We start from the raw sequence: 15,147 nt of genomic DNA on the forward strand, positions 1-15,147 counted from the left end.
TATAACTGCTATCTATTGACATTTCATTTGTGCTAAGTCTTGTGTTAGATCCTTTATATGTTTTATTTAATTTTGAAAAAGATACACCTTCCCTTGTTTTGATTGAGAAAACTGCAGCCCAAGGAGGTTAAGTAACTTCCACAAGATCACACAAAAACTTAAGTGGTAAAGCTGGCATTTGAACCCAAGCTTATCGAATATATCGAAGTTCTTTCCCAAATTCAAAGCAACCTTCCCAAGAAGTACTAATCAATGAAAGTTTTACTGGCATGATTTTAAAAACTGCATATTGCATAATAATTCATTATAATTACTACAGGATTTTAGATTTCTGTGTCACCATTTCTAGGTCTCTGGCACTAGGAAAACGATACATATTTAGAAGCATTTTCTCTGCTTCAATTTTTAGACAGATGTTGTCTAAATAAGTTTGAACTGACATGTGTTCATTTTTTATTATTTCTTATGTTGGATTATGTTTGTGACAACAGTGTGGGGAAGTCCCAGGATTGCGAAAAAAATTGCTTTTGGCAGAGTGTCAGTTGAGCTATGAGTTTAAGAATCACTTGTTTCTCTAACACTGTGTTTGAGTTAGAACTATACAAATATAATGAATATTGCCTATGTTAGCTTGGAATTTTTACTGGGAAATCACGGCAAAATGGGAAAATACATTTATGTCATTCCCTGTGTTACCAGTTTATACAAAGCTGCAGTTGTGCAGGGCACATGCTGCTTACACAACCCTGGAACTGTGTAGCTGGTGTGTCTGTCTGTCTACTTTTAACGGGGCATCTTGTTAATCTAAAATAGCTTATTTACTGTTAGGTTCAGCCCGAATATGGATCAGATATTGACAGCATAGTTTATCATGTAGTGGTAAGCCTGAAAATCAGTTGTTTCCTTTCAACTATAATACCCCTCACCCACCCCCGGCCACAGTCCTCTGAGTGCTGAAAGGTGACCATCATACGCTTAGACATTTCACTTTACTCTGGAACATTAGTGTATTTGGTTTATAAAATTCTTTAGATTTATTTATGTATTATGGAAAGAATATAGATGCTGAAGTCAAGTAGATGTGGATTCAAATCCTGCGTCTGCCATTTGCTGGGACATCTTGGGCAAGTGCCTCAGTTTCCTTATCTATAAAATGAGACGACAAGTGGTATCTACGTCACAGTGCTGTTACTGCGATGAATGAGTTAATACACCGATGCCTAGCACAGAAAAGTCAAACATGTCGTCTACTAATACAGTGCAGTGTCTGGGAGGTAGATGGTCAATGAACAGTAGGTATTTGTATAACTACTTACAAAGGTTTTCCCCTCACAGCATTCTGTGAGAGAGCAGAATTCGCCATTTGCTTGAGACTCTAAGAGAGGCACAGATAACCTGCCTGTGTAAACAGAATGTATACTGAGTTTTAAATAACGCTACAATCACATGGTTTATCAGAAACAGAGGAGTTTAACTCTGTTTATGGGAATCAGAAAAGATCTTGTTGAAGAGATTATTTTTCATTCAGCCCAACCAGGTGAGCAAGGAATCTAAAAAATCTCTAATTTTGACATACTTCGATATTTAATTATCAAGATGTTATGGTCAGCTGGATAAACGTAGATGAGATTTTAAGCATGCAGAATGTTGACAGGAAAATGCAGCATGTGGAATATGGTATAATTCTACCTTTCTCTAGAATTGTTTTCTTTAAAAAAAAACTCTAACATGAATTATGTTCTTCATTTAAGAGTTTGGTGGTATTGGAAATGATTTATTTAAAAGAATGCATTTATTTGTGGAAGAACTAACTTCTTTCTAAGGGAGATATGTTCTGTAGATAAATTTATAGCTGTAATATCAACAGATTTTTGGAGTGATAGTCGTATAAAAGGTTTATATTTAGATTTTTAAAATAATATTAAATATATGGGTCCCTACACTATTTGTGTTAAGGTTAAAAAGAAAAAAATCTGGTTACCATTTCCCAGCCAATGTCCTTTTCCTTTCTTCCTCTTTCCCTTTAAAAAGAAATGTTAATAATTTTAGTGTTTTTGTAATTCACAAGCTATTTCTTTATAATAGAATTTTACCTTTTAAAACAATATTGACAAAACTCATATTCCATGTGATTTTATCTTTCATGAATTAAAACTTGTTTAAGTATTCTCATGCTTGGAATTTTTTGAAATACAAACTTGTCTCTCCTTTAAAATTTTATTTTAAAGAAATGTCTATCCGAGAGCCAGAACGGTAATTATTTTACTTCTCCCATAATGTTACTATCTTCAAGGTATTTATTTGACGAAAATACAATTCATACTATTCCTGAACTTTATAAAAAGGGGGGAAATTAAAAGAGAAATCATCTCTTATCTGCTTCCTCTGTCCCAAGCTCATTTACTTGTAGGTGGTTATACTCACGACTTCTTTCTCACCAAGGAAAACCAGCTTCTCCCCAGATGCAGCAGGTCCTCGTAATTTAGTTCTGTGTCGTTTCATTATAATGTTGAGACGCCATAGGAACTTAAAACTCTTGTTTATATTAATTAGCCTATGGTAAAATTGGCTTCATTATACATCCTTCTCCTTAAAGTTGCAGAACCTACCAGTGACATTAAGTGGGGACGTACTGTGTATAGATTTCCTAATCATGATAATTCATTTTAAAAGAAGTTCGCATTGGGCTTGTCAAGTAGAGAAAGAAAAGGCAAAATAGGACCTAAGGCACAAAAATTAGACGAATTTACCAGTCAGTCAGCAGTCTTCATTCCTTTACTTGACTCAGCAGTATTTGACACCGTTAACGAGCTAACTGTACGCACCCCTTCTAAAATATTGGTGTTAATATTCTGTTTGTTAACTGATTTGTTTTTCTTCCCTCGCTGTACACTTCCTGGGTGATTTTTCCTACGTCTTCCTCTCCAGGTACCATCTTTACGGCAAAGACTTCAAGAGATAAAGCAGACCTTTTTCTTTTATGTCTAAATCCCCAGTTGTCCCACAGGCACTTCAAAGGCAGCGTGTGTGTGGTTGAAGTCCTCTTCTGCCAGCAACTCATGGAGATATTGTGTATCAGCCCTGTGGGTTGTATCTCCTTATATGTCTCCAATATATCAACTTCTTTTTAAGTCATCTTCTTTCTTCCTGGATCTTTTATATGTGACACTTGCCCAGCATTTCATTATTGGAGAGAAAATGAACAGGGTTGATGATGGAGGAAAAGAAGTAATTTGAATATAGTTATTTTTTGGATATAATAATTTAGCAAGTAATACATTCTGAAGCATTTTATATTTGAAACACATAATTTTTGTTGTTATAGAATGTATGATAATTTTAAAATAACAGAGTATTTGGGGATAGAGAAACACATTTTTAAAACTGTATTTTTAAAAATCAGTTCTTCAGATGCTGGGAATGTAGCCGATCGTGTTTTGGCTCAGCTCCTAACAGAAATGGATGGCATTGAACAGTTGAAGGACGTGACAATTTTGGCAGCTACTAACCGCCCAGATAGGATAGACAAGGTAAGAAAGAAGGCAGTGTGGGTGTTGTAAAATCAAGAACTGGTCCTTTGATCATATTAGTGTTGTTTTTTTAATGTCAAATTACTTTCTAATCAGTGTTTCATTTAGAGGATACTGAAAGATTTTAAACTAAAGCTATTGCTACCACTTTTCCCCCAGGTCATAGTTTAATAATGGCGTCAGCTGACTTAAGTGTCTAATTTCTGCGTAACTTAATGGGTAATTTTTCACAAGGATTTAAATTGAGCATGATCCAGTTTCTCTTTTTGTTAACAGTATAGGACCTTATGAGCTCCTCCACCTGTGTACATAGACTTTCGGTTTTAAAAATGGGATTTCAAAAGCGGTCCATTTGAAGATATGAATGGAGAATTTATGTAGAAAGAAAGCCTGGCTTTCATTCACTTAGGTATTTTGCTAAGTGATAAAGACCCTTTGGTCAATGCAGGTAAGAAAGCGTTGGACCTGAATAAGTGGTTCGCCTTCGGATGCAGTGTCTTACAAGTAGCTCGGTGAGTTCTGAGTGTCTGTAGGATCCGGGTTGGTGCCTAGGCATCTCTGATGTCTGTAAAAGGCAGAACTGTATCCGACCAAGGATTATAGAAAGTGCTGAAAGCCCGTAAAGATGACCCAGTTCAACCTTTTGGTTTTACAAGTAAAGTCGCTGAATCCAGAAAAATCATCTTTCACCTGGTAAACTCTTACATTGTATTTCTATGTCATTTGTCTCCTGGTGACCTCATGTCTAATGAGTTTTAAAATTTCTCAGTTTCCTTTTCTCCAATGCCTGATCTATTATAATAGTGCTTTTCTTTGGTTTCTTAATATTCTATGTCCTCCGCGTTGATACCTTTTAGGGCTTTGGGCTTACAATAAACTTCTTTAGATTCTTCTAAATCAAGCTGTATGACTTAGCCCGGTTTTTGCTTATGTTAGTTTTCTCTTGATGCGTAACAAATTACCTCAAATTTAGCAGCTTCACACAACATCCATTTATTAGTGCTTCTGTAGGGAGGTCAAATCTGGGCACCGTGTGATGGAGTTGTCCGTGCACAGACTCACTCCAGGCTTCAAACAAGGAGTTGGCCAACTGCGTTCTTATCAGCAGCTGGTATTCCTCTCTCAGCTCACATGGCTGTGGCAGAAGTCACTTCTTGTGATTGTAGGCCTAGGGACTGACTTTCCTTACTGGCTTCAGCTGCAAGTCACCCTCAGCTCCTAGAGACCACTCACAAGGCCCCTTCCATCTTCAAAGACAGCAGTGGAGAATCTCTATTATATGTTTTCCATCTCATACTTTAAATTGCCTTTGCCAGGGAAAGCCCCGTGTCACCTGATCAGGGTAGGCCCACCAAGAAAAATCTCTCCACCTTCAAGTCAACTGATTCAGGACTTTAATTATATTTACAAAAGCTCCTCACAGTAGCACCTAAATTAGCATTTGATTGAATAACTGAGAAAAGGTGTGTGTCTACCAGCAGACCGGAATCTTATGGCTGTACTAGAATTCTTCCTACCACCCCAGGGTTAATTCTCTTTTGGACACTAAAAACAGCTTCTAACTCTCAGAGACCGGCTTCTCCTTGCCTATCATCTGACTGGCTACAAACCAACTTCTTCGAAATGTCCTTGTTCTCTGGAATCTGCTGTCTTTTTGCAGATGTGGCATTTCGTTGCCTTGGCTTGTCTGGATATGTCTGCCAATTATACATGTAATCTCTCTTAAAATAGAAAAGGACAAATGAATTTAAATTCCTTTTTTAATTTTAAAGGATACATTTTTTTCATGTTCTTTATGTGTGTAACACTTTGTAAGTCTGTTATTTAATACAGTGGGATTGCTGATTTATAATCTGTTTTGCTTACTCTTCTTTCGGTAAGACCTAAATTGAACCCTAGCTGTTGTGTTTTACAGTAAGATGTAATTTGTCCTGGTTTTTACCTACATCTGCTACAAAAGAGCTTGAGAAATTTTTGTAATAAACCTAGAGATTAGCAGTTATTTGTAGGCCTCTCTAAGGTTTTGGGCCTTTTTTCAAGCTCATCTTAGAATAAGTCAAAACACCAAGGTAAATGACTTCTATTCTCTTCAGGATAATTTAGTCTGTGGATATCTTGGATCTCTTGGAGAAAATGATTAACCAGATCTGGGGCAGAACTTGTCTCCAAAGAGGGAGATTGAAAGGATGGAAGTGGTTCTTTTTTACGTTTCAGATCTTCTGCATTGTTCTTACGTGTTTCTTGCCTGCTAATAACATATGCCTTAGAAGGCGGGTGCTACATTCCATTGATAGCAAATGTAAGTGACTGTCCAACATCACAGACTTCAAGAAATGAAAGTGTGGGAAACATCTTGCCAAAATTCTAGACATATTTTTCATCTGTTATAAAATGTTACCGTTAAATGCCTCAGTTTTAAGAACACCTGATTGTTCAAAATAAGTGTTTTAAGAGACAATATTATTATTACACACTGTTAACACCTCTTGACTAATTAACCTTTGCTTCAATAGGCTTCAGATAAAAGTGCAGACATACGTATATATGTGTATATATGTGTATATATGTATGAATGTATGTATGTATGTATGTATATGTGTATTTATATGAATGTGTGCATGTATGTAAATATATATATATACACACACATATACATACACACACACACACACACACACACACACACACACTGTGTTTTGCCGAAAATAAAACCCAGCCGGACCATCAGCTCTAATACATCTTTTGGAGCAAAAATTAATATTATATCATATCATATCATAACTGGTCTTATATTAAAATAAGACTGGGTCTTATATTAATTTTTGCTTCAAAAGACGCATTAGAGCTGATGGTCCGGCTAGGTCTTACTTTTGGTGAAACACAGTACATACATACTTCGATTCATATTTAAAAATTAGACATCTGTGTTTTTTAACCAATTAATTTTCAGTCAGCACATTTAAACTAAGATGTTGCAAGTGTTTGCTCATTAAGTACAAAAACTTATTTTTACTAGATCAGGAGGAGTCCAGAATTTCAAATTTTTGAAAATTTAAAATGTTTAATTTGTAATAGTTGAAAATAAAATTATTACAGATAGCAAAACATAAAATTGGTAAATAAGAAAAGGTATTTTTAAGAATTGTTTCAAGGTCATCAGATGATATGCTATGCTTTCAAGTACAACTTTCAATGTAGTACATTGAAGCATGGGCTAAATATTCTGCATCTTATTCTGTAGTTGTGCAAAACAACTTCTTTAAATAGTGGCTTTTGTAAAAAAATTTTTAATCCTTTTCTGCTTCAGGTCGAATTTCATATTCCTGTGGAATATGAATTTTTTTCTTAACTGTACTTTTGTTACTGCTCAGATGATATATGGAATATCAAAAGTCTTATTTCTTTTCCAGATTTTTTTTTCTCTGAAGAACTGTTATGGAGTATTATTTGTGTATGGTGTAATAGTACAGTAAATAAATGTTTCAGCACATGTGTGATTAGAACATGGTGTTCCAAATATGCCCTGAATGTGCTGGTAGAAACAAAACAGCCTTAAGAGACAATAAAAAAACAAAACAATTTCCTGTTATGAAATGAATAGACTTCGTTTTTCTCACCTGTCTTGTCTGGAGGAAACTAGTCGGAAGAGAATTCGTGAACAAAAGAATTAAAGTAAACTTCATGTGCTAATGCTCAAAGGTATTTTGTTTTTAGCCTAAAACTGGCAAGAAAAGGAAAGGACTGTTCTAGTGTCAAAGAAATAATACATTTAGTCTAACTTTGCGTTTAATTAAGGTGTTTGGCTATCATACTTTATAATCCTGTGTGTTAACCCACAACGTCTATGTCATGCTGACCTTCACTTAGTGCGTTAGGACACGACGAATGCCTGCACTGTCAGAGGAGTGCAACTAGCCTTACGTGACCCATAGGTTGTACGTTCTTAGTGTCTTTTTGGACATTTCAGTTTCCTGTAGTCTGGGCAAACTAAAGCTGGAGTTTCCTGGGAATTCTGGTGATTCAGCAAAGAAGTGAGACGCATCGTTCAAGAACCCCATTATTTTGCTTCCTGCTCTGTCACATTTATGTCAAACCCATGAGCTGTACTGTAGCACTCCAGGCTGAGTGAGGTGATTTCTGTGGTCTCTGCTGGTGTCGAAGTCTCCATGGACCGTTTTCCTCCCACTCCCCTCCCCCAGCGTATAGGTGAAGGGAGAGAAGGTGTAGCCTCAAGTGTCCATTTTGCGTAAGAACGACGGGAAGTGAGAGACAGATGAAAATTAATGAGGTTGTGTGATGTCAGTTAGACACACTGTGTTTAGATTGATGATGGTCTGGATTTGCTCAGCATCAGGAGACGTGAGAACAGCAAACAACTCAATTATCATTGATGCCCAAATAATAGTAAAATGCCTAAACTCTGGGCGTTTATATTGTTTTTCGTTAGGCTGTTGCTGGTGTGGCCCCTTTAGAAGAATAGTGTCCAATATAGGACATTTTATCCATTTGTGTTGAATATTAACGAAGAAATGGTCGTGTCTTTTTTTCCTAGGTGTTAAATAGCCTCAGAACAGTTTAATTTTACGAATATTTTGAATTTAGTCCGTTTGGTCACTTTTAATACTGACACCTAGTATGTAATCGGTATCAGGTTCTCAATGATAATTATTATCTATCCCTAGCCTATAAACCTAGTTTTCTTACCTTAGTAAATGTGTAGAATTTTAAAAATTTTGCTGTAAGCCATCTATGGAAAAGATTGCTCAATTGAAGGAAATTTTGAAAGTTATATGTAGGTCTTGAGGAATTCAGGGTTCAGAATTATTTTCTTACTTAGCATGTTTAACTCATGGGAGTAATAAAGTGGCATTAATTTTCCTCTCAGTTTTTCTGGAGGAGGAAATGTGCTTGATGGGTTAAATATGACATAATATTTTTATTTCTTAAATATTGCAAATTAAAAGTTGGTTTTATGGATATCTTTGTAACATGGAAAAACTTAATTATATTTAGAAATGTCAGCAAATGAGAAGCTAAATATGTATAGCTTCCGATTTTCAAATGAATTGTGTTCCAAAAATTCCTCCAGAAGAAAGGTTACAAATGTTTGTGGATTGCTTTTCTCTTACCCTTCCCAATTATAAGTCCTGTTCTTCTAATAACTGCTGTTCTCAACTAAGTCAGAACTAAAAGATAAGCTGCTTGACCTAACAGACATAAAATAAGTCTAAATGAATCATAATTTTTTACGCCTCTGTAAGTATTTAAGGAAAGTACTCTTATTCGTCTTTAATATTGTTTATGAAAATGATGTGGACAGTCTTTGGAGGTTAGAAGGTGAGCTGCGGTGTGCTCAGACCTGGGAGGCGTCTTCCAAGGTCACCTTCCAATTTCAACTTTACCATCATTTTACAGGACTCTCAAAAGTAGTTTTATTATTGTTGCTGTGTGTTTTAAAGCTCCAAGTGTTTTCAGTGTATCTTCTATGGCAGCAGCTGTAAGGATTTCAGCGTTGGGGAAGGGGGATTAGGAGAGAAGAGAGAGCCGAGGGCCAGATGTCGTATGCGTGTATGGGTCAGATCTCAGGTAAATGTTGATAAGATAAAGTGTCTATAAAGGATCAGCAAACTGGCCTGTGGGCGAAGTCTGGCCCACCAACCTGTTTTTGTGGCTCCCATGATCTCAAAAGACCTTTGCATATTTAAATGGTTGAAAAACTTCAAATGAAGAATATTTTGTGACATGTGAAAATGATAAGAAATTCCAATTTTTATCTTCATAAATAGAGCTTTATTTAAATGCAGTCACACTGATTTGTTAATGTTTTGTATGTGACTGCATTTACACTACTCTAGAGTAGTTACAACGGAGGCTTATGGCCTGTGAAGCCTAAATTATTTACCATTGGGACCTTTATAGAAAAAGTTTACTGACCATTGATCTATCCCCGTAAGTTTTTAGAAGTTTAGTAAAGTCTCTAATGTGTGTTGTTCATACATGAGCTACGAAGTTTTTCTAAAGATGGTTTAAATATATTTAGTGCATAAATGTTCTGAAGATAAATTGCATATGGTCAATAATATACTGCTGAGCTTAAAATAAACCAATAATAGTAAGAAGGGTATATTAACTTCTTGTTCTTTCAGATATGTCCCATCTCTTCTTGAAAGTTCTTTTAGTATTTAATCTTTTTAAAATACATTTTCTTGGACTAAATAATTGCTCTTTCCAACTGACTCACCAAAACCCATAAATTTAGAAATGCAGGGTTTTTCTATTATAAGAATAATGTAAATATTGATTCATAGCTCTTGAATCTTAAAAGTTGCATTGGTTTTTGGCTTTTTGTAATTGTAAGTTGAATGCCCTTTTTAGTATTTGTCATCATTGGGATTTTCAGGCATAGATGTTTAAATTTTGAGAACTTAAAATTCTATGTTTAAATACATTTGGTGAGTAATATTTGATGATGTCAACATGCAAATAATACGCTTAGTCTTCTATTACAGAAAGAATAATACAATAGAATACGTATTGCCCTTGATAACCAAGTTCTGAAATTGATTAATTTTTCCAGGGTTGGAGAGAACTTGGAAGGCTTGATGGCCTTCCATCAAGTTACCCTTGTGATGCATTGACCCTTCTGTACAGTTACTACCCATAATTTCTCCATCGTCGGCACTGATGGGGAACCTACTAATTCATGAAATCTGTGTCGTAGACTTTTAGGAAGTTTTTTATTCGCTGAACCAGCAGCTGTCTGTCTCCCTAAAGCTTCTACACAACAGCCTGCTTTTATTCCAAGATGCTATAAAGAGCAGCTTTTAATTCCTCTTCTATATGGTTCTTTTTTATCTTTAAAAACTGTTAAGTTCTGTCTCTCTAAGGAGTATTTTCTTTTCCAGGCTTGACATCTCATTTTATTTCACATGATACTCGTGTTCCATCTGCAGCATTTTTATCCTTTGTTTTCCTGAATTGTTGTCCATTTATTCCTTTCTCTCAGAAACTGTGGTATCCACAAAGGAATATACTGTGGGAGGTTGTGGTCTGATCAGTACAGAGCCTAGTGAGACATGGTGCCAGTAATCTGAACGCTGTGCTTCTGCTGACGCATTCCAGGACTGGGTTCGTTTATGTGCCCGCTGAATCACACTGTAGATTGCTCTTGGATTTAAAGTCATCAATTAAAGTTAACAAAAACAACCCTAAAGAGTCCAGGTCTTTCCGCGGAGTCTTCTGCCAAGTAATAGCTTCCCTGCCTTGGGCTTGTGCTGTTAATTCAAGTCTTAGAAGCTGAGCCACGGTGCATTCAGCTCTAGAGGTCTTCCTCCAAGTTCAGCTCTTCCTGCTCCTCACATTCTTCCCAGGTGACTCCCCAGAGCGTCCATGGCAGCAGCTGCAAGGACGTCAGGCCTTAGGAGTAGAGGAATTGCATCTTACGAGATTGGATAGATCTTTCTGATTTGTCAAAGCGGGATCCTGTCTCTGTCGTTTTCTGTGTGTCTCATATGCATCAATAGCAGAGATATTATATTTCTTAAATACCAAGAAGAATTTGTGCACCTTTCTGACTTTTTGAAAAATAGTTCAACATATATAGCCCGAGACAATTTAGGTGAACTCCATGGAACATTTAACTATTTGGTACAGAGAGACTCAGGAGATGTTTTTGAAGAGTTACCAAAGAGAACCCCTGAAGACAAATGGATGATTAAGATTACTTATGGAAGAAGAACAGTTGAAAGTAAAATTCACCTAATTTACCCTAAGAATACGTATCTGGGTAAAGAATCGCTTTCTGTTTTCTCTGATGGAAATAGACAAGACATTACATTCAATGCAATTTTGATAAACTTCTTACCTATGGCTTTATATACTGTTAAAGTGTAGAATTCAATATTAATCTGGTTTAAACCTTACAGGTATTTAAAACTTATTTTTTTTTAGCTTTAAAACAGTGCTGAAAATATGTAGTTAATTTCTTCATCACTTACCTCCACTTCTATTTATAGCTACATTTTCATGAGTTTGTGAGTCGAGATATGTGTTGTAATGTGTGATTTTCATCTTGGAACATTTTGTGTATAGTGTTTTGGGCACAACCGTTCCCAGACCTTAATATTTCTAGGTGTTTCTGCAGCACACGTAACATTGGAGACAGGCTTTTGCAAGATGTAGCGTAATTGGGGAAGTGAGTCTAGAGGACAATGAGATTGGCACATGGAACAGATGGCAAAGATGATAGGGACTAGAATGTTATGTGCAAAATGTGACAGGAAGGCCTGAAACTGACAGCAAGAAACAAGCAATGGAAGAAATGAGACAGGCGGAGATGCGGGATCTTGTTCTAGTTCCGGCTCTGATGCTGACACTGTGTGTTTGAAGTTGTGTGGCCTCTCTGGGCTTCTGTTTCTATACCTGTCAAAAATACTCTAGATGATCCCTGTTACATCATTCACATTCCGCAGTCCTCTTCTTTTATGACACAGAAACAGATCATAGTAGCGACTCCAAATATTACATCAAAGGATGCTATTTACCAAACGTATTTCTTAGGTTTTGTTTGTTGTTTGCTTTTGTGGTTGTTGTTTAAGCTTTTTCAGGTACCACCTTCCCAAACTTTCTTGTTATTGAAAAGTTCCTTTTTTCAAATAGGTAATAAAGCAGCAAATATTATCCAGGTGTGCAAAAATGACTTTTTAACCACTTAATTGTCAGAAAGGCAGTGGGAGTCATAAATCAGCCTTAAGGCTGCTGTTTTGTAATAAAAACCTGGGTTGACAGTTGAAGAACGCTTAAATTTTTCACTGAAAATTTACTACTCTTTGAAAAAGGAAAACTTGTTGAGCTGCATATTTTCTCCTCTCACAGATGCCTGATCAGCCTGTAATATTTTGGTCTGTATAATATGCTGTTTTGAAAACTATCTATGAATGTAAAAATAATTTTGAGTTAGAACAGAAATGTCTAATGATATGATTATTTAAAGTTAATTCACTATTGAATTTGAAAAAATTTCTTATATTGTTACTGCTCCTGGATGCCCATATTTGAGAACTAATGTGTAGTGTAGCCGAGAACTAATCGGAAGCCACGTATTGCGTGTTTTATTTCTTTATGTATTTATTTATTTATTACAATGTTTTTCTTTAAAAGGAGTGAGTTGTGTACAGGGGCTTAAATGCTTTGTGGACAAGGAAAAAACTGCGCTAGGACAAACTTACGCATCATCGTCATCTTCCTCTTCCGTCTTTTTCTTGCTCCTTTCAGCCCTGACAACTCCCTTTTTGCCACATTAGCCTTTCCTTTAGCTCGGGATGCAGCAGTATCCTTTCCGTAGTTTTCCTTCAGCTCAGCAGCCTCCTTCTCATAAGACTGCGTGTCGTCTGCGGCAGTGTGACATTCCACCTCTCTCCTGGCTCCTTTGCAGTGTCGCCAGCGGATAGGCCAGGCTGCTGCTGTCCTCTGATGTTTGGGCGTACTGAGAACAAAACAAAAAGGCCAAAGGAGGCCTCTTGGGTGCCTTGGGATCCTTGAACTTTTTTGTTTCCCCTTTAGGAGGATATAAGTTTTGATTCCTCTTTCATGACAGGCTTTGTCCTCCTTTGCCATGTCTTCAGATTTTCCTTCTCTTTAGTAGACATGGTCTTCCACCTCTCTGAGCACTTCTTAGAAAACTCTGAGAAGTTGACTAAAGCATCTGGGTGCTTCTTCTTATGCTCCTCCTGCAGGTTTGTGCAAAGAACGCGTGTGGTGACAGTTTGCCCCTTGGCCTCTTAGGGTCTCTTTTGCCCATGTTTAATTGTCCTCTGTGAGCAGAGTCTCTCGGTGCCCGTCCGGCTCGCACTTGCCCCGGCACTGTCTGTGGAGCTCAGTGTACTGCAATGGCTGCCTGAATGTTTTCAAGTCATTAGTAGAAGGGTGAATTTGGTGATTATTGTTAAAATGCATAGACGAGCCATTTTTGTGCTTGGCATTGTTTTATTCATTTTATTCAGTGTGTGTGTGTATGTGTGTGTTTGTGGGTATGTGTGTGTGTAAGGGGTGTGTTCAAACTATTCTAATCATAAAGCATCAACAGTGTAAACCTTATCTACAGTACTGTTCTGGCATATACATCAGAGTAGACTTGGAACAATGAATCTTAGATCTCCTGCTCTCTGGCCTCTTGGGTTTTCTCTGTAGATAAATTTGGTCCTGCAGTTACCCTTCTTTGACACTAGATGGAGATGCTCGCCTGAAATGTTTTCTGAGTGCAGGAGCTGCTGCTTTCACAGGCTTACCACTTCTCCAACCAAAGGATGGGCTGCGTAACGAAAAAGAGAGGAACTGGCTTTGCTTTTAAAAATAATAGTCGAAATGTGTGTGTCCTATTGTATAATTTATCTAACAAGTAATGATTTCATTTCAAGTGGAGATTATGTAAGTTTGAGTGGGGGGGAGGTAGGAACAGTGGGAAAAGGGCAGGCTGAACAGTGGAGAGAGATCTGGCATCATTTGGTGACGTAGATACTGTGCACCAAGCACGCGCAGGCCGATTTACACACGATGTCTGACTGATTCTGGTCAAATGTAAGCCCTTCACCTGAATTTTACACAATACCAATGTATTCCTTAGCGCAGTAAATTGTGCAAAATTAGTAGTGCTCTGTGCGTTCTCTCTCGTAAAAACTATAGTATATCATCAGCTAGTGTAGTAGCTTTTTTCACAGTTTAGGTTATCAATATTCACTTTAAAAAGAGAAAGGAAAAGAGAGGGAGAGAAGAAGGATTTGTATGTGTGATCGCTTAACTGTTTTGTTCATTTGAATCGATTAGAATTGAAAAAGTAAGCATTAGCAAGTAGATAATATAAATATACCTTTATACTCCCAGGAAAATTGAACAGAAGACTTAAGGCAATTAGATAGATACAGAATAAACTAAGCAGAGATTGGAAAACGATGTTCTCTGCCTATTGAAGTAGTTTTGTTGGGACACTGCCACACCCATTGCTGCATAGACTGCTGGGCAGATAAGATGAAAATATTTACTCTCTTTCTTTTTAAGAAAACGTCTCTCAACCCTTAAACTAAATTTTTGGACCAAAACTGTTCAGATAAACTGTTTGCTTAATGGCTTGTACTGAGTCATTCACCAAATACTGACCGAGCACCTGTTACGTGCCAGGCAATGTGATAGGTGGGAAGAGGCAAAAACAAACATGTCCTACAAAAATGTTTGACTTCCTTTTCTTGTAACCAATTGTAACACAGGTTGCAAAAAAACTAATAGGAATCATTTTTTTAAGAAGCTAATATGGAAATACTCATAAGACAGATGTCATTTGTCTGTCTTGCAGATGGTATGACGGTATTATTGTATCTCTTATATAATAATACCGCATATAATAATACCGCATAATACCGCATCTCTTGGGCAACGACCATGTCAAGTATCTGACACCGTAGACCCTCCAATTCTTTCTCCCTGGTTCTCCTGATCCCCTTTATGCTACTCAGTTCTTTTTTCTCCAATATTTATTACCATACAGTTCACTTATTTACAGTTGTTTACTACTGTTCATTTCCTCTTGCTCCAGTGTAAGCTCCGGAAGGGCAAGCGTTTTTGTTTT

General features: G+C 36.8%; 1 protein-coding gene and 1 pseudogene across 6 annotated transcripts in view; one reads left to right on the forward strand and one right to left on the reverse strand.

Moving 5' to 3' along the window:
* The window catches only part of AFG2A (AFG2 AAA ATPase homolog A), a 241,180-nt gene that overhangs the window by 82,864 nt on the left and 143,169 nt on the right, over positions 1 to 15,147 (forward strand). For all 5 annotated transcript variants that reach the window (XM_081077501.1, XM_081077503.1, XM_081077504.1 and 2 more), the window contains one exon: positions 3,404 to 3,530. In XM_081077501.1, coding sequence (XP_080933627.1) covers positions 3,404 to 3,530 — 127 coding nt within the window. The remainder of the gene's footprint in view (positions 1 to 3,403; positions 3,531 to 15,147) is intronic.
* LOC308509654 (high mobility group protein B1-like) lies at positions 10,849 to 13,329 on the reverse strand (annotated as a pseudogene). The gene is made up of 2 exons: positions 12,758 to 13,329; positions 10,849 to 10,946 (listed from the first exon to the last, which is right to left on the reverse strand). The product of its transcript is annotated as a high mobility group protein B1-like (transcript).

This window comes from Rhinolophus hipposideros, assembly GCF_964194185.1.
Source record: "Rhinolophus hipposideros genome assembly, chromosome: 16".
NCBI classification, from domain to species: domain Eukaryota; kingdom Metazoa; phylum Chordata; class Mammalia; order Chiroptera; family Rhinolophidae; genus Rhinolophus; species Rhinolophus hipposideros.